We start from the raw sequence: 20,177 nt of genomic DNA on the forward strand, positions 1-20,177 counted from the left end.
TAGAAACAGCACAATACAGGCCCTTCGGCCCACAAATCTGTACCAAACATGCCCTTACCTTAGAACTACCTAGGCTTACCCAAAGCCCTCTATTTTTCTAAGCTCCATGTACCCATTCAGGAATCTCTTAAAAGATCCTATCGTTTTTGCCTCCACCACCGTCGCCAGAAGCCCATTTCATGCACTCGCCACTTTTTGTGTAAAAAAACTTACCCCTGACATCTCCCCTATACCTACTTCCAAGAACTTTAAAACTATGTCGTCTTGTGCTAGCCATTTCAGCCCTGGGAAAAAGCCTCTGACTATCCACATGATCAATGCCTCTCATTATCTTGTACACCTCTATCAGGTCACCTCTCATCCTCCATCGCTCCAAGGAGAAAAGGCCGAGTTCACTCAACCTATTCTCATAAGGCTTGCTCCCCAATCCAGGCAACATCCTTGTAGATCTCCTCTGCACCCTTTCTATGGTATTGATGGAAGTACTTCTGAAGAGTGATCTGAATGGTAACAAAGGAAGCACTGTGGCCAATCTGCGCACAGCAAACGCCCACAAAATGATCAAATAATCTCTTTCAGAAATGTTGGTTGAGGGAATAAATATTAGCATGGACCCCTCTACTTGGGATCAAGATGACCCCTGGCTGCGGTTTCTGTTGAGGTAGTTTTTCTTGGGATGGTTTTGGGGACGGAAAAGGGAGTCAGGGGTTTGGTTGAGGTTTAGGGACAGGGATGTAGGGAAATTAGAAGTTAGGCCAGAGTCTGGGGCTCCATTCCACGCTCCACGTTTGAAGGACAATGATATGGATGTGTCAGATGTTGGGCTGGTGGCCTCCCCAGGTCAGCAAGCTGTTGGCAGGTACCAAGATTGGAATTCCACGTGGGCATGAGGCACAACGGCCGATGACTCCCTAGTTACGTGCATTGGTGAGATTGGAGTTTGAGGCCTAGTGTTCGGGGTCCTTGGAATGAAAGAGGTCATGAAGGCAGGGTGTCACTGCACCCTGCGCACACAATACCTTACCGTAATAGCCTACCAAACCATTGCATGAGGCTGATAAATAAGGCACATTTTGAAGGTGCTGTGTATTGCCACGACAAAATTCCATTAAAAGGACTTGCCCTGTGTCTTTTTATGAATGAACAGAGTGATTGTGGATTCTATTGCAACCCTTCATTCCTAACCTATGACGTCATATCTGCATAAGCACAGGCCTCCTACTCAATTCCCGGCACATTCACTTCACTAACTGCACCACAATTTATGATGCTCTGTAATGATCATGTCACATGACTGGCCTTCAGTGCCAAAGCTAAGGGAAAGGACCTCTGCAAGAACATCTGAACAACATGTCACACAGCTGAGGTCCTACAATGAGCCTTTCACTGCTTCCCAGTACTCATTCAAGGCAACCCTGCAGCTACAGACTTTAAGAGCTGTTGCAATGGAACAATCCGCTGTACTGCCAAAGGATTTCTCAAGTGGCCTCGGAACTGAAAAAGGAACGTTCACATCTGGCACATGGGCTCACTGTGAGAAGCACTGAGCCAATTTCTACCCATCCTTGGGTGAGGATGGGCCAAAGTAGATCTTGGCCTAACTTGTTGAAATCATCCTTGCATTGACATGACTGTGAATGGTCAGTGGGCAATACAATCCATGTACCTTGTCTCTGAAAGTCAGTCTATTGGTTTTACAATTCTCAGCCCTAATGGCCAGGCTGAGTTACTGGTCAGGAAGACTTTGGCTAGACTCAAGAACAGCTGCGATCCCCCTGCCATCAGACCCTTGAACTTTTGAACTCTCAGCCTTCCTTGTTGTCTTTTGCACTTTGTCTACCTGCACCTCTCTCTCTCTGTAACCGTAACACCACAATCTGCATCCTGTTTTAGAAGGGTCTGGTTGATATGCAAACAAAAGCTTTTCACAGTATCTGGGAGTGTGTGACAATCTCAGTCGCAGTCTCCTTCTGAAGCCGATCACCCCAACTGGGGCACAGGTCGCCAGCAGCAGCTCGGCTGAGTTCTCAGTCTTGGACCTAAGGTCCTGAGGTCCTGGATCTCTGTTCAGGCCCTGTGGCATCTGCTTTCTCATACATCATCCAGGCGAAGATTCTTCCTCTCCCAGGGATGAGGTCTTTGGAGTTCTGTGTTTTTATGGGATGGGGTTGCTATCCCCATGCCAAACCCTCCCTTCACAGCTTGGCTTGGGACCATCCATGGTGGAGTTAATCCCAATACTAGGTTTGGGTCATACTGTCCCAAATGAGGCAAATAGGCACCCAGTGAAGGGGGTTGATTGATGAAGACTGCCAGAACGGGAGATTTATTCAGTTTGGGAGAGGACGAAGGATCAGAGTGAACTTTTCATTATCTAACCAGAGTACGTTAACTTGGACCTTTTCTCCTCATTTGTTCCGGATAATGTGACCAACTCTTAAAGTGTTAATAATCTCTCTGTTGACAATTTCTCAATGGAGTCATGAAGCCAAACAGGCCCTTCAGCCCAACCTGTCCATACTGACCATCTAGCACCTATCTAACCAATAGGCAACACTCGGTCCATAGCCTTGCCTGCTTTGGCGATGCCAGTGATGGTGTGGCTGCTTCTTTCGTGTGACATGTTCTGCCTCCACTTCCCCTTCAGGCAAGGGAGTTCCAGATTCCAACCCCCCCCCCCCCCGGAAAAGGTCTTCCTCAAATCTCCTCTAAACGTTTTACCCCCTTCCTAAATCTATGCCCTCTAGTTTTGGACACTTTGGCCATCTTTCCAACTATCTTCCCGATCAGCCCCCTCTACTTCCAGGAACACCAAACTCAAGTCTGGTTGCATGTCTGAAATATTCCAGCCCAGGCAGACATGCGGCGAGTCTCCTCTGCAACCTCTCCAGTGTAACAGTTCCTAACAACGACGCCAGCGCTAATTAATCGGGCATTTCCCTCGCCTCCACGGCAGTTTTCAGCGTGGGGACTGCGCAGTGCTGTCACCCGAGACACAACCGTGGCGTAGAGGCCACACTCAGAATTCCACGCAGAGGCACACAGCGGCCTCAGGACGGGGCTTCCCGACTCGCCCAGTAACACGCCGGGATGCGGCTCATTTCCTTCTGGGAGAGCCAGTCTTGACAAGGAGGCGGACGGCCGCAGAAACCACACCACTTTCTAAGTGGACTACCTCCAGGGGAGGGGAATCAGCGACCTGGAAGGAAGCTGCGGAATCCCCTGGGGGTTGGGGGCAAGTGTCTTCTGTCTTCCTCCCGTCCCAGCCGGACTGGCTGCAAACTCCCCAACAAGTGATTTTTTCCCCCCCCCGGCCCCCTCCCGTGCTTTGCTGCCTGTCCAGCTGTGCGCGGCGTTGACTTGGAGGGACATGTGATTGGACAAGGCTCTGGCAAGGCTTCAGCAGCCGGGATCCCGAGCAGGAGGCTGCAGTCTCACTGCAGCGGTGCACCGAACTGTCTCAATGTCACAGCGGCCACTGAGAAAAGTTTCAGGATGGGAGGGTCGCACTCTCAGAACCAGCAAAAGGGAGGAGCGAGACCCTTGAAGCAGAAGGCGAGCGCGTAAGTTGACCCAACACCGTTGAACCAGGGTAGCGGTTCATCAGTTGTGTTGCAGTCGGAGTGACACTATGTTTTATTGTTGTTTGATCGGGGGCACGGCTTTGTGGATTGCACGGTGCACAGATCCTCTCCCTGCAATCGCGCCTGAGTGTGATACAGTGGCATTCATTTTGAAAAGTTATGTGCGCCCGGTTAATTTTTAGAACGGGGAGAGCTGTGACTAGCATCGACTGGGAATCGCAGATCAATAATCGCTGGGCTCTGCAGTTGATCAGTGGAAGCCGTTCCGCCGGATTTCTGTCAACTTTCTGCTTCAAACATTGAAAAGCGCGAGGCGGTGTGGCCTCTTCCCCCGGACGCTGGTGCCTACTGTTGACCCGGGTTCGGTCCCGCTTAAACCGGGGTGTTAAGTCATTAGCTGCGCATTCGGAACCCGGGCCTGTTCATGAGTGAAGCGAACTGGGTTTCAGACGCTGAGGCTGTCGTTGGTTGATGCTCTTTCTGATAGTCAGCTAGGTTCCCTGCTGTCTGGAGTTGGGCAGTGATGACTGGCAGGAGTTTCTTCATGGCCGCTCCATCAGGTTTTGATTGCACTGAAGGAGGGTGAACTTGGCAGGATTTAATCGCCCATCCCCAGACGTCCTTGAGAAGGAGGGGAGTGACCTGCCTTCTTGAACCAGGCTCGGAAAATGCTGAGGGAACTGAGCAGGCCCGGAGGGATATAAACGGTCGACCTTTAGGGCTGAGACCCCAGGGACTGTTTAATCCTCTCCTTAGATGCTGCCTGACCAGCTGAGTTCCAGCATTTTGTGCGCATTGCTCCAAATGTCCAGCATCTGCAGAATCTCATGTGCCTTCTTGACCTGCTGCAACCGTTGCACCCACAAGACCGCAGGGGAGGGTGATGGTGGGGGGGGGGGTGGGAGACTTTCCAGAATTTGACCCTGCCATTGTGAAGGAATTGAGATGTATTTCCAATTCAGGATGGTGTTAGGCCTGGTTGCCATGCCCCTTCTCAGAATTGCCCCATTGCCTTTTGGAAGTATTAATACCATAGCGAAGTTAACCCCAGCTATAGTGGAAAACCGATGCCTGCTTTTATAATGTGCTTTCATGAAGTATTCATTAACCCTTCCCCTTGGATGGAATGCTTCTGGCTTCCACTTGCTGTGAGAGTGACCGGTTGGTACCAGGTACCCTGACAGAGGTGAAGGCGTGAGAACTACCAATCATTGCTTCCAGTCCCGTTCACTATATTGGATCAGCCTGATTAGGAACTGTTGGAGCTGGTCAGTGATACCACATTTAGCATTCAGAGGAGCGATCGGAACCTCCTGCCCATTGTCATCCCACACACATGTTGACCTTAGTGCTATTTTGGAAAATGAATGATTTCCACTATTTGGAAAACAGTGTTATTTTGGAAATGGAATAGGGTGACTCCTATGGAGGTCGGCCTGTCCCAGCCTCTGCAGCAGCAATGGAAGTCCACCAATACCTGCATAGGCCTAATATTTCCCTAAATATTCCACCAGACTACTTTGCCATGACGCTCTTTGCATGCATGGCCCACTTTAAGAATCTAATTCTCTGCTGTCTTATTTGATGAGGGAATGGTGTGGTGGTGCTGTGAGGACCACTGCAAATTGGCAATGCGTAGACTTGCTTCGATTGAGCTGGATGATCGATAGGAAGCCCTGCCAGTGGTGAAAGTTGAAACAGCACGAGGCAGAGGCAGGACAAAGCTCTGCAGCAAAATGCAGTGGTCACACCCAGGTATAAAAATACCTCATTTCACAGCAAGTATTTTGATGAAAGAATTCCTGCAGGCAGTTTGTGCAAGTGCAGGCCATTGGTACATTTCACACATGGGTAACAATTTTGTCAGTGCAGAATTCACAGCGGCTGAAGTCTGAGATTGGACACAGTCTGGCTCAGTCACCTTCACACTAGGGTCTGCTTGGATTATTGATGGGCTGTGCATATTTTGTAAGGTAAACCTACATAGTGATAACATTGCGAAGCTGGCGATGTCTGTAATATGGGATTGGACTCTCACTGACTCGCCACGGGGTTTAAGGAGGAGAGGACTTGCAACAAGGGTTGAGGTTCTTGTTCAGTGTTGTGATGGCAGATATTTGGTTAAACCCTTCCAAATGTGAGCCGGGGATAGTTGGACCTTATGAATGACACTTTGAATAAAGTGGTTGGTAGGTTTTTAATTAGTAAGGGTGTCAAAGGAGATGGCAGGAGAATGGGGTTGAGAGGGATATTATATCAGCCAAGATGGAATGGTGAACAGACTCACTGGGCCGAATGGCCTAGTTCTGCTCCTATGTCTTATGGTCTTCAAGTTTAAAACATTGCTTTTGGAGCTGGTCTTCTACAGGCACTAGGAAAGCCTAGTGTCAGGGTGAACCTCAACTCCCTGCTGCCTCTGTGATCAGATCAAATGGTGGAAGAACATGGCTGAAAGCAACGGCGGAAGAAACTGTGCAGGTAGGTTAGCTGGCCCCTTGGTCAACCCCTTGCGTAGATGGGTAGCTAAAGAGCCAAGGGGCATATGGGAGAGGAGTTGTTGCAAGTCTACAGAGGAGAAAGGGAGTGGGACCAATGGGATTGTTACCTGAGAGCTGGCATAATTCCAATGTGCTAACGAAGAGCCAAAATGGATGCAAACATATTATTGACATTCATGGCACTCAGACCATAGCCCTCCATACCCCTCCTATCCAAATGGGACTTAATTGTTGAAAGTGAACCCGCATCCACAACATTTTGTTCCACACAGTCACCATCTGAGTGAAGTTCTCCTTCATGTTCCCTTAAAATATTTCACTTTTAACCCTTAGCCTCTGATCTCTTGTTCTTGTGTCACCCAACCTCAGAAGAAAAAGCCTGCTTGCATTTATCCTATCCATACCCCTCATAATTTTGTTTAACTCTATCAAATCTCTCTTTCTGCTACGCTCTAGTCCTAACCTATTCTTCCTTTCACTATAACTCAGGTCCTCAAGTCCTGGCAATGTCTTTCAGACTCTACCTACCTGTGGTGCCACTTTCAAGAAATTACAGACCTGTATTCCCAGATTCCTCTGTTCAACTGCTCTCCTTAATGCCCTGCTGCTCACGTGTAAGTCCTACCCTGGTTTGTCCTTCAAAAGTTCAACGCCTCAGAGTTGTCACCAATAAATTCCATCTGCCATTTTTTGGCCCATTTTTCCAGGGGGTCCAGATCCTGCTGCAAGCTTTGATAGTCTCCCGCGATGTTCACTACACCCCAATCTTGGTATCATCCACAGATTTGTTGATCCAGTTTACCACATTACCAGATTGTTGAAATAGATAACAAACAATAATGGACCCAGCACTGATTTCTGTGGCAGCCACTAGTCACAGGCCTTCAGTCAGAGAGGCAAACATCTACTACCACTCTGTGGCTTCTCTTGAGAAGCCAAAGTCCAATCCAGTGTACTACCTTATCCTGAATTCCAAGTGACTGAAACTTCTAGTCCAACCTCCCATGTGGGACCTGGTCAAAGTCCTTGTAAAAGTCCATGTAGACAACATCCACCGTCTTGACTTCATCAACTTTCCTGGTAACTTCCTTGAAAAACTCCTTCCTTGAAAAAGATTGGTTAGACACAACCTACCATGCTTAAAGGCATGTTATCTCGCCCTAATCAGTCCATGTCAATCCAAATACTCATATATCCGGTCTCCTAATACCTTCCAATAACTTTCCCACTGCTGATGTCAGGCTTACTGGCCTATAATTTCCCAGGTTATTCTTAGAGCCTTTCTTAAATAATGGAACAACATTAGTTAATAACCTTTTATTATCTGGTTGGGGAAAAGCTCTCATTACCTACTAAATGCTCCCAATGGCATGCACCTCAAATTACCTCTGACAACCAAGTCCAGCTCCTGGCCTTCACGTGTGGCTTAGCCCCTAAGCCCGGCGGAACTGTTTCTACTGACAGGAGAAGGGGCAAAGGCAGGTCACTGGCACCTTAAAACCAGTCACTTTGGGCAGATGAGGCTTGTCAGCTCATCAAGGAGAAAGAAGACTCCATCTGCCTACCATCTCCCTCTTCAACTAGATCCACCCATTGCCCGCCTCACCCCGTCCCTCTCATCTCTTTATACTGGCCATCTCCACACTTAGTGCTCAATCCTGATTCTGGGACCTGACCTCTGTGGATTTAAAGAAGCCATTCAGTTGCATTGATTACCTGGTGTATTAACTGGTGATACAGAATGAGTGGAGTAGATAGTGTGTCAAGCTTGAGAGAGGGATGGGGTGTGGGTGGAACTGTTACTCCGCATATTGAAGTTATAATAAGGTAGTTTGTGATGTTCCCTCCACTTCTGCTAATTACCTTATAGATTAGAGGTGAGAAAAATGTATCACCCAGGAGGGTGCTGGAGTCTGGACCCCACAGTCTGAAAGGACAGTGGAGGCACGACTCATTATCACAATAAACAGCACTTGGATGAGGATTTATGTCTGCTTGGTTATCTGTTTAGGCTGACAAGGATGTGATAGGCCGAATGGACTTGTTGTGTTGCCTTGATTTCTATAATTTGTGTTTCTTCTCCTATCCGACGGATCAGCTGTGCAGCAACACACACTCACCTCCCTCTTTCTTCCTGACACCAACTCTTTCTCCCTGACACCCCTGTCCCCTTCTCCCCTCTCACCCCCTCACCCACACTCACCTCCCTCTTCCTCCCTGACACCAACTCTTTCTCCCTGACACCCCCTGTCCCCTTCTCCCCTCTCACCCCCTCACCCACACTCACCTCCCTCTTCCTCCTTGACACCAACTCTTTCTTCCTGCACCCCTGTCCCCTTCTCCCCTCTCACCCCCTCACAAACACTCACCTCCCCCTCTTTTTCCCTAACACCCCCTCTTTCTCCCTGACCCCCCTTCCTCCCTGCCCCCTCTTTCTCCCTGCCACCCACTGTCCCCTTCTCCCCTTCTCCCTCCTCTCCCTACCTTCTCTCCCCTCTCTCCCACAATCACCCCCTCACCCCACTCTCCCCGCTCTCCCCCTCCCCCACAATCACCCCCTCCCCCACAATCCCCCTCTCCCCCTCACTCTCCCCACTCACCCCCTCACCCACACTCTCCCCCTCACCCACACTCTCCCCACTCTCCCCCTCACCCACAGTCACCCCCTCACCCACTCTCCGCGCTCTCCCCCTCACCCACTCTCCCCGCTCTCCCCCTCACCCACATTCACCCCCTCACCCACTCTCCCCACTCTCCCCCTTACCTCCCTCACCCACAATCACCCCTCACCCGCTCTCCCCACTCTCCCCCTTACCCCCCTCACCCACTCTCCCCACTCTCCCCCTTACCCCCTACCCACTCTCCCCACTCTCCCCCTTACCTACACTCTTCCCACTCCGCCTCTCCACCCCTCTCTCTCCCGCCCTCCCCCTCCTCTCTCTCCCCCACCCCCCACCACCGGGTTACGATGATGAAGTTTAGATTTCTTCATCTCTTTTTGTCCGTGGAAGGAAGTGAGTTTGAGGGATGTCCGGGTTGTGCCCACATAAGGTGGCGATACTGTGCTGTTTATCCACAGAGTGACTGAAAGCAGGCAGCCTTGTGGTCCAGAGCTGGAAAAGAGGTTAATGATTTTTCCTTCACCCCACCGGAGGCTGTGACCTTCACTCAGTGTTAGCAGCAGTGATGGCCTGATCTCATTGGGCAGCAGTGGAGAAAAGTCCCCCTGGTCACAATCCCTGCGGAGAGAACTATGTTGAGATAAACATTCCTAACAAGTGGTTTATATGCGAGGTCAGAGGTTCATGAACAAATCAGTACGTCATCGGATGCCTGAAATTATTCAGCTTTCACACAGATGACACTGCTGACAGGAAGTTCTTATGGCAGGTATAGTTAGATCAGGCTTTGTCCTGACTGGGAGGTGGCTGTCGCAGCAGATTATATGTGGGCACCTCTAGTGGTGACCTACAATAGGCCGGTTCCACCCTAAAGGACTAACATCTTTAGGGGACAGTCAAAGGCGAAAAAGAATAAGGTCTCAGCTACACTGTCCCCTTTTCACTTCATTCCTTTGTTACTCAGAGGCCCAACAATCTCTCTTTTGAATGAACTCAGCCCTCTGAGGTGAACATTTCCAAAAGTTCACTCGTAGAGTTCCAAGGCACAGAAACAGGCCCTTTGGCTCAGCTGGTGTGTGTCCATCTGATCTTCTGCCTAGTCCCAGCTACCATAGTCCTTCATGTCCCTCTCATCTACGTACCTATCCAAACTTATGATATATATGCTGCAATTGAACCTGCATCGACCACTTCTGCTGGCTCATTCCTCATTCAACGGCCCTCTGAGTGAAGAAGTCCCCCCCTCAGATTCCCCTCACCTTTCACCCTAAACCTATGACCTCCAGTTCTCATCTCAACAATCTGAGGGCGAAAAAGCCTGCAAGCATCCCCCCTACTTATTTTGGATACCTATAGGACCTCCCCTCATCCCCCTGCATCCGGAGAATAAAATCCCAACCTACAATAGCCAATCTTTCCCTATAACTTGGATTCTCAAGTTCTGGCAACATCCTTGTGGAAAAAAGCTTCTACTTCTCTCAGTGCATAGAAACGTTACTGGTGTGGATTGTTCTTGGGATTGTGCAAAACTCTTGGCATGAGCACGGGGCAGTACGGCCTCTTTGTATGCTGAAAGAGGGACGCAAGTCTATGGTCCTGTCTTGTATTGTCCCAGGGATTCAACGTAGGGATGTTAAAGGCACCTGTTTGCTTGTTAAGCAATTAAAGAGTCCAGAAGGAATCATTATAGGGCAGTAAATGAACTAATCACGAAAGATTCATCCAATAGGGAATTGATTTTTCTTGAGAGAACTTTCAGGGCCATTTTAGCACAAAGATTATTTGAGGCAAATTGGTTGAACGCATTTAAAAACAACATTAGATGAATCTATGAGGAAAAAGGGGATGCAAAGATTGAGAAGAGGGAGACGGAAAGGGAGGAGAGTTGAGTAATCGTAAACTCTGATACGGAATGAAAAATTACACATCAGTAGAGGGGGGAAAACAGAGTTAATGCTTTGGGTCTAAGAATGTGATAAAACAAATTAGCTTTACAACACACCAAGGGCCAGGGAGAGATGGATAGGACAGAGGGAGTGTCTCTGATAAGGTGATTCTACTCTTTTCTGTTATTTCAGATGAGGTGGCCGCTGCCTCACAGTGCCAAACTTCTGGTTCACTCCTGGCTTTGGGGGCTGACTGTGTAGAATTTCCATGTTCTCTCCATGACTTGTATTTAACTTTAATTGTTCTGGTTTCCTCACACATCTCAAAGATGTGGCAGGTTGCTGGGTAAATTGCCCCTAATTTGTATGTGAGTGGCAGAATTTAGGAGGAATGGAAGAGAATATGTGGAAAATTAAAGTGGCATGTGTAAGTAGATGGTTGATGTTTGTGGGGCAGAATTGCCTGCTTCTCTCTGTGACTCTGTTTCCCTTGTTATTTGTAATCTGCTTTTGCCCTTGCATGGTTGCCCTGTTGACTGTTGAGCATAATTGGATAAGTGCCTACCTGGTCAGGTAAACACTTCTGCCATTCGGTGGTTGGCAATAGAATGAACAAATGGCTGAAGACAGTGGACTATCACAGCCTGTAAGTGGTGATCTGTCTCCACTGAACTTGGCCAGAGGGGTTTCGGCCAGGATGTCCTGGGTACGCTCCTGCCTAGGAGGGGACGAGGAAGGCATCACTAACGCGGGCACGCCAGGAGCCCAGACGAAGCTGACCTACCTGAACACTATGCTGGGACAGCCTTGTACACTTCACATATGTGATTACATAGGAAACTTAATTAACAGGATTTGATTGATATGTTTCTCCTATTCTGGCATTTCACAGAAGACCAGGTTTTGGTAAACACAGATTGGTTGCAGCATAAACCACATAATTATTCGTAAGTATAATTTAGTTAACAACAGATGTAGGGTTCAGACTCAACAATAGTGGCGTGCAAGAGCATTGCATCAATGATGTGTCTTGGTGCAGTTGCATACAGCTGCATCCCTTCTCTCTATTGTTGAACATTATCAAAGGTTCCAGCACAAGCTACATCCTATTTCACTAGATATTAACCCTCTCCATTCCTGCCCCTACAGCACATGCTGAGAAGTGGGGGGGTGGTGCTCTACCTTTGAAAAGGAGGGGTAGTCAGAATCTTCTAACTTTCGAAGGGACGGTGTTGGCAAGGTGCTTTACGTTCGGCTCGGCGCATTGTCCCACTGTGTCTCTACACCCGCTGAGAGTTGCACTTTTATCATTAACTGTTATCTGCTCCTCTGGATGAAAGAATCGGAAACCCTGGAGGTATTTGACATCTGTTAGGAGGGAAATTGGATTCATGGCTCAGTTCTGTCATCATGGGGAGAAGCTTAGGAATTAAGAAGTCGTCATCAAATGAGGACCTTCACCTTTTTCAGCTGTTTGATCATCAGCCTGAAGCATTGGCTGGTTTCTCTGCAATTACTTCCCCATGGAAACAAATCACCTTCTTGGAAAATTTGTCAGGGTCAGTGAAGCTAACCATAAACCAGGGGTTTCCAACCTGGAGACCATGGACTACTTGCTGAATGGTATTGGTCCATGGCATAAAACAGTTCGGAAACCTCTGCCCTAGACCTTAGGGGTACATTGATGTGCTTAGCACCAGGACAAAGGGATGGAATGTGATTGCTTTACATTCTCTTCCCCAGAGAGTTAGCGTGCCCCGATGTTGAGCGCATGCAAAGCTGTGATCGATAGATTGGTGGTTCCTGTCGAGAGGGGCAGGGAAGTGACTTGAAAGGGATGATCAGCCATGATCACAGTGAGAGGCAAAAGGAGCTGCTGAGATTGAGTGACGCCTCCTTTCTCGGATTCCTGTGCCCAGCCTTGGTTCTCTTGCCCTAAAGGCGGGTGATAGTGCTGAAGACGAGGTGGTCGATTTACAAACTGAGGCAATGTGTAGTGAAGCGAGGCTGTTGATAGGGAAACAGGATAAGATGCAACATAAAAGGGTGGACAAAATCAAAAAGGGTGAAGGTGTTATACTTGAATGCGCTCAATGTATGGAATAAGGTAGATGAACTTGCAGCACAGTCGCAGCTTGGCAGGTATGATGTTGTAGGTATCACAGAGTCATGGCTGAAAGAAGATTATAGTTGGGAGCTTAATGTGAAAGGATACGCATCGTATTGAAAGGACAGGCAAGAAGGCCAAGCGGGAGGTGTTGCTCTGTTGGTAAAAAATGAAATCAAGTCATTAGAAAGGGGTGAGATAGGGTCAGAAGGTGTTGATTCTTTCTGGATAGAGCTAAGGAACTGCAAGGGTAAATAGACCCTGATGGGAATTGTATACAGACCCCCAAACAGTAGTAAGGGATGTGGTCTACAAATTACAACAGGAGGTAGAAAACATGTGCCAAAAGGGCAGCGTTACAGTAGTCATGGGGGATTTCAATATGCAGATAGATTGGGAAAATCAGGTTGATGATGTATTTCAGAAGGGAGAATTTCTAGAGAGCCTATGAGATGGATTTTTTCGAGCAGCTCATCGTTGAGCCCACTAGAGGATTGGTTATTCTGGATTGGGGCTGTGCAATGGACCAGAATTTATTGGAGACATGAAGGTGGAAGGAACACTTTGGGGGGGGGGGGGCAAGTGATCATAATATGATCAAGTTCACCCTGAAATTTGAGAAGGTGAAGCCAAAGTCAGATGTGTCAGTATTACAGTGGAGTAAAGGGAATTACAGCACGAGAGAGGAGTTGGCCAGAAATGACTGGAGAAGAACACTGGAAATGCTTTCACTGAGTGCCTTAAACAGCACAAGAACTGGAGGTCCCTTCTTTGTGAGATAGTCAGCTAGTTGTTCCTTTGTAGTTCACTGTAGTACGCAATGAATTTTCTATGCTTGGACAAATTCTTTGGTGCTGCTTATATCTAGGTGAAGCCTCTTCTCTGTAACTGACTTGGTGGATTTGATGACATCAACCAAAGAGTACAGTAGTCTGTGACACAAGTTATTTGTAGACTGTTCGTCTTTGGGTTGCCATGGACAAGTTCAGAACAGCATGTGGCCAGATAAACAGCATTGTCAATACCTTCAGACATTGCAAGGATTTCTTCTGCCAGCTACTTTGTACAACTCTTTGGATCCTTTTTGATTGCCAGCAGAGACGTGAAAATCTTCCCTCTTGTCCTTTCAGTACAATAAAATGTCCCCCTTGAGTAACTCCATCAGGAAGATTTCCAAGTGAGGCATCAATAAAGACAACAAGCCTCAGTGATGTTCTTCCTGCCCAACCTGAAATGCTGACTTTAGCTGAGGGATAACTACTGAGGCAAAGTTTTGTGACCCTCCCCATATGAAGTCATCTACATGGCAGGCCAGTACTCCAATCACATGATATCCCGAATCTCGCCAGTAAAAAAAAACAGCTGGATCCACTGGTGACATCTTCCACCTGTTTTCATCATTATTTCCTTGACCTTTTTATACCAGTAGAGTGATGCATCTGCTAGACCGTACACACACTTCCTGAGTTTCCACAATGTTCCTTCACCTCTGGCTTCAGGCAGGGATTGAATGTAAATGTCACGAGACAGCTCCATTCCCCGTAGGAATGCGGATCTTATGTCTATGAAATGGGATTGCCAATGCTTTTGACATATCACTGAGAGAGGCTGTCAGAGAGACTCTGATATTGGTGAGTCTTTCCAGAGTTCTTCTATGTTCAGTTCCTCGAAACCTCTAGCCACCAGGTGTGCTTTTGGTGTAATTCCTGTTGGAGATTCTTTCAGGGTGCTCACCCATCTTGTGGACACTGTTTTTTGGCCAATGCCTCTGACTTCCTCAAACGCTCCATTATTTCTCCAACTTCCGATTTCATCCTGATTTGTAGATTCAAGCAACAGCTCTTTAGTTACTAGGACATCGTCACCTTGATATTTCTCAGATGGTCCAGCCTGATCTATACTTGGTTCAATATGAAGTCTGTCTACACGTGACATGTTGACTGACCCTGCATTGCCAGTGACCATGGCTGGTTCTAGGTAATTCAAGTTGTATCAACTTGTGTTTCTCCTGGTGGCTTTGCCTGCACATCCTAAGACTTCAGCTATGTACGAGATACCAGTGTCTTGGTCTACAAATCAAACAGTTTGTTCTGTTTTAAGACTGAAACTTCCACGTTGTCTTTTGCACTTGTGACAATTTCCGTTCAGGCAAGTTGCTGAGTCCCCATCTGCACTCTCTGTGTTAATGTTGAGCAACTCCACATGGGTCCTTAGCTGCACTCTCCTCATCCCAGTCCGTGCTCTGTGATTGTGTACCAAATAAGGGCTTTTCATTTTTTTGTGTTGTTCTCCATGGAGTTCTGATGGTCTGCAGTTTGTGCTTTACCTAATCTGGAATGATGCTCTCTCAGATATGTACCTCCATGTGTCACAAATACCACAACTCCATCCTAACCAATGACTACTCCAGGACCTTCCCATTCTGCGCAGTCTGCTCTTTTGTAATACACTTTGTCCTCTGTTTCATATTTGTCATTTGTAGGAGGGACCTGTGCCCTCAGTGCTCTTCAAATTCTCTCCGAACACTGTTTCAGTGAATGCTTCCTTGATGGATGTAATACTGAAATATGTTTCCCAACCCATTCAATCCGCGTAGTGCCCTCCAGAGCAGGTGGTCTGTCAACCAGTACAGAGGAAGGTTTAGATTCTGGTCAAACACCAATTGATACGGGCTTTAGCCAAGTACATTGCGCATGGTATCCTTTGTCATATGGACCCAGCCTAGGGCTGTGTTTCAATGACAACCATTGCTTTTCTTTACCTTCAGTGTTATTTCAGTAAGTGCTTGATTGTGTCACTCCAGAAGTCCATTATTCCAAGGATTATATGCCACTACAGGAGGAAATCTGCAGATGCTGGAAATTCAAGCAACGCACACAAAAAAACTTGGTGAACGCAGCAGGCCAGGCAGCATCTATAGGAAGAGGTATAGACCTGACGAAGGGTCTCGGCCGGAAACGTCGACTGTACCTCTTCCTATAGATGCTGCCTGGCCTGCTGCGTTCACCAACGTTTTTTATGTGTGTTGATTATATGCCGCTGTTGTTTTTGTTTCAATGTTAAAGTTCTCTGCCATATCTCAGAATTCATCATTATTAAATTCACCGCTGTATCACTAAATACTTTCCAAGGTGGGCCAGGAATGGATGAAGTTTTTTACGATCTCTGAGGGTCTCTTTGTATTTGCAATGCTACCAGCACTGAAATGTGTGAACTCAATGATGTGGAGATACCACCCTCCTTGCTCCATTTCATGTAGGTCTACGGCTACTGTTTCTTTGGATTCAGGTGCTAGTGACAGACCAACTGCAGGCTTGGGTTTGGGCTTTCCAAACTTTTGGCGTGTCTCACAGCTGTCAATTATCTGCTTTAGAATGGAAAAATAATCTGCATCTTTGTTTCCTGAACTCCTGAGCAGTTTCTGAAGTCTATCAATTGAAGTGTGTCCACACTGCTTGTGAAGTTTGAGCAACACGTTGCATTTCTCATCTCAGGTCATGTTTTGTGTGACAGTTAGTACTTCATTCTCACATTGGTTTCCAGTAACGTCTTGAATGTTCACACAGTAATGTCCAGATCTGGTGAGCTCAAGAGACACTGGCTGTTGAAATATCATTGCTTGGTCATTCTCCATATCCAGTACTGTCCCTGCTTTCTTCAGGGAAGTTTTACTCCAGAGTAATGGAATGTTCACTGATACCACCTCTGGTTCAGTGTAACATTTTGTCTGCCTTACTTTTATGGGAATTTTCACTCTTTTGGTGGGATGTACAATCTTTCCATCTCCAAATTTGAATGCATTGTTACTGGGTGTATTTGTGTTCACCGGTGTCTGTACTTCATTCTGGTTTAGTGCACTTACAGAGTTTTTAAGCTGTTTTTCTCTCCACACTGTGTGTGTGCATGCTGTATCAATAACAGCTAATCCTAGAGATTCTATCAACAAAATCTCTGCCTCAGATGTCTGTGCATTAGTAAGTGATTACTGCAAACAACATGATAATGGCGCTGTTCTCTATCTTCAGATTTGTTATTTTCTTCAATTAGCCTAACTTGTTCAGGTCTGGACGGACAGTTTCTTCCCAGTTGTAAATACTTTGACTTACTGCACATTTCGATCTCCTGCCATACTTGTTTATTGGATTTGTGCCAGGTAATGGTACCCTTGTCTGGTCCCTCCGGGATCTACGTCTGCTATACTCTTGTTTCTGCTCAGTGAAGTGTGCCATGTCCTGGCTCAAACTAATTCAGACTGTTGCCCTAGCGGCCTTTGCACCAAAAATGCTCTTCAATGCTGGTTTCGTAGATGTAAATGTAAGTTCTGTGCATGCAGTTAATGCTAGCTGTCTGCCCTTTATGTCTAGACACACAGTATCGAACAGTTTAAAAGCCAGTGCTGCGTCAGGAGGTTCCATTTTGTGTTTACGCTAGCGACTGTACTTTGTTCAAAAGATCAATAATATAATCAGCCATATTTTTAGAATTGCCTCTGTAAATTTTGTCAAAGTCTGAATATGCCTCATAAATCTGATCTTTTTCTTCCTTCAAAAAAAAGTCAAGTGTATTTATTAGCGTATTCATACCGTCAACTTTGTTCAACTCTTCCACCAAATTCCCATCGTGGTCTCTCTCGCTCTTTTCGGAAGCGGCAATGCAACAGCCAAGGCTTGCTTCATCTCCTCCAGGTCCGTAACACGATTCCGTATCCCAATCTCATTTTTCCAGCTTTCGTAAGGCTTGCTCTCGTCAAGTGCCGGCGGGATCCTATGATTGGAAACCATCCTCTGTCACCGCTGTTCACGTCCAAATGACAAGGACATGTTTTTCTTTTGTTTGAACGACTTTACTTTCTATGTCTGAGGGCTGCCACCTTTACATCCCATAATTCCCCCTTCTCCTGGGTGCACGAGCATTGCAGGGAGAGTGCGCATGCATACTGAATGCTTACGTAGTCCAAATGAACGGAACTGAATCGTATGGGTCTGTGCTCCTTGGAGTTTAGCAGAATGGAGAATGGTCTTATTCAAACATACAAGGTCCGAAGGAGGCCTGACAGGGAAAACGTTGAGATGCTCTCCTCTTGAGAAAGTCACAATCAAAGGGACACACGACAAGAGAAAGCTGGTGTGTGGAAATGTCTTCTCACACAGTGTGGTGAACCTCTGGACACCCCAGGGTGGTGGAGGCTGGACTGATAGATATATTTAAGGTGGGAGACAAGTATTTGACTGATTGAGGGTGATGGGAACTGGCACAGAAGGCAACTTGAAGCTGGTATAGATCAGTCATGGTTACGTTAAATGGGGCAGGATTGAGGAGCCAAATGTCCTCCCCGCTTCAATTTTCCTGTGTTCTTGTGTTATCTGCTGAGCATTTTGAGCAAGTGCTTTTCCCGTGATCCCGTAGACCTGTGACTTATCTATCTGACAACTATTTGTTGCAAATGAGCGTTTTTGCAACTATATTGCACGATTTTTGTGGTTCACAGTACAACCATGACACACAGATCCTCTCAGCTCAAGGTCCCCCAGAACAACGTGTTACTTCAGACTTGGCATTTTGACAAGGGGGTGGGGAAGAGTCTCTATCCATTAACCTTTGAGGTGTCCCCCACCTTGCCTCAACCGGGGGACGAGGGGTGACCGTAGACATGGTGAGCCGAAGGGCCGGTGATTGTGTCTCTGACTTTCTCAGGCACGGCGTTCTGTCAGGGTATGACACCGGGAATCCTGCGCGGGGGTGGCCCGAGTCGCCTGGCCCTGCTGAGACTTCTCCTCTCTTGTTGCAGGGACAGGTCCGGTCTGGTGGGACAGGGCGCCAGTGATCAGCGCGCCACCTCCCTCGGTGACCACAGGGGAGGGAAGAGCCCACGTCCCTCCCTGCTCGGCCGCACCACCCTGGAGCGCCCCTGCGCCATCGTGCCCTGCTGCTTGGTCGCTGCTAAGAGCTCCTCCCTCAGGTACAGCCATGTGCTCACTCAGTTGCCCTTCTCCATTCTGATCGGTGTCCCAGAACATCTCACAGTCAGATCATCTCATTGTGGTTGCACAATGACTACAGTGTCCACTATTGGTTGTACAGGGTTGTACTGAGCATGCAGACTCTGCTTAGGATGGGGCGTGGGAGAGGGTGGTGAGATGGTTTGTGACGTGGTGTGTAGCTCCAGTGCCTTACACAGGAGCTCCGCATCTTCCTGAAGAAAGGATCTTACTGCCATCCTGAATGTCCATTCTCCACAAGACATCAAGGAAACGAGTAGGCTACTCGGCCCCTCAATCTGCTCTGTTATTCAGAATAGTTGATCTACCTTCTCCTCAAAAGGCAGGATCTTCTGGAGGCTACCCATTTCAATTTGACTTCCATTCCCAATCTTTGAAGTCTATCTATGCCCTCCTGTACTACCAGTCTGGATTTTCCTTCTACTGCTGTTGTGTCTCTGTCGTCATTACTGCTTCTATCACTATAATTACAAAGGAAATTGTCTTCAGATAGTTTTCCACACAGCTCTGTCTCCTCCTGGAGGTCTGGTATTGTTAAAGGCAGCATCTTCAATGGGAAACTACTGAAGATTAAGGCATCCGTTAGTCTTGTGAGACCATGGATCTGCGCCTGGAAAGTCTTCACTGTCCAGGGTGCAGGCCTGGGCAAGGTTGGATGGAAGACCAGCAGTTGCCCATGCTGCAAGACTCCCCTCTCCACGACACCAGTGTTGTCCAAGGGAAGGGCATTAGGACCCATACAGCTTGGCACCAGTGTCGTTGCAGAGCAATGTGTGATTAAGTGCCTTGCTCAAGGACACAACACGTAGCCTCAGCTGGGGCTCGAACTCACGACCTTCAGGTCGCTAGTCCAATATCTTAACCACTTGGCCACGTTTAAAATATATTTTGGTCCTTGCGCACCTCACTTTCATGGGTCCTTTCCCTCTCCTTACCTGGTTTTCCTTTGCAGTCCTGATGAGGGGTCTTGACCCGAAACAGCAACTGTTTATTCCTCTCCATAGATACCCGCTGAATCAATACCTATTTGTATTGTACCAGGAGGCATTGCACATCCTTGTATGAGGAAGAATTGTCAATACCCAATGGTGAAATTGGATTCTCGAATTCCTCACTTGCAGCCCAAGTAACTTCAGGTTGCAAGCAACATCTCCTCCACGATCTCCATCAGCTTGTTGTCTTGCATGATGGTTGTCTGTCCGTCCAGTTGGGTGTGGTCCTTCCTTGATTCTATTGTGTTTCTTGGATTTACTGAGTACACCCGCAAGAAAACAAATCTCAAGGTTGGATTTGGTGACATACAGTATATATACTTTAATAATAAATTTACTTTGAGTTATTGAGTTCCTCTAGCATTTTGTGTTTGTTGCCCTGAGTTAGTAGAGATGTAGTCAGGGCTCTGTATTCTTTTACATTCTGAGATGACTGGGCTAAGGTTACTTTGGTCAACTTGCTATTAGTGTTGGCTTATTATTGTCACAG

General features: G+C 47.4%; 1 protein-coding gene across 4 annotated transcripts in view; it reads left to right on the forward strand.

The window, feature by feature from the left end:
* tacc1 (transforming, acidic coiled-coil containing protein 1) overlaps positions 1–20,177 on the forward strand; it is a 219,412-nt gene that overhangs the window by 8,762 nt on the left and 190,473 nt on the right. The window contains exons 1-2 of one of the 4 annotated variants that reach the window (XM_063056904.1): positions 3,350–3,563; positions 18,485–18,655. The exons of 1 other annotated variant lie outside the window; for it this stretch is intronic. In XM_063056904.1, coding sequence (XP_062912974.1) covers positions 3,496–3,563; positions 18,485–18,655 — 239 coding nt within the window. In that variant the 5' untranslated portion in view covers positions 3,350–3,495. Of the gene's footprint in view, positions 1–3,349; positions 3,564–18,484; positions 18,656–20,177 lie in introns of those variants that run through there. 2 more of the 4 variants (XM_063056901.1, XM_063056903.1) reach the window with 2 other exon arrangements.

The sequence above is a fragment of the Mobula hypostoma genome, chromosome 8 (genome assembly GCF_963921235.1).
Source record: "Mobula hypostoma chromosome 8, sMobHyp1.1, whole genome shotgun sequence".
Taxonomy (NCBI): Eukaryota; Metazoa; Chordata; class Chondrichthyes; order Myliobatiformes; family Myliobatidae; genus Mobula; species Mobula hypostoma.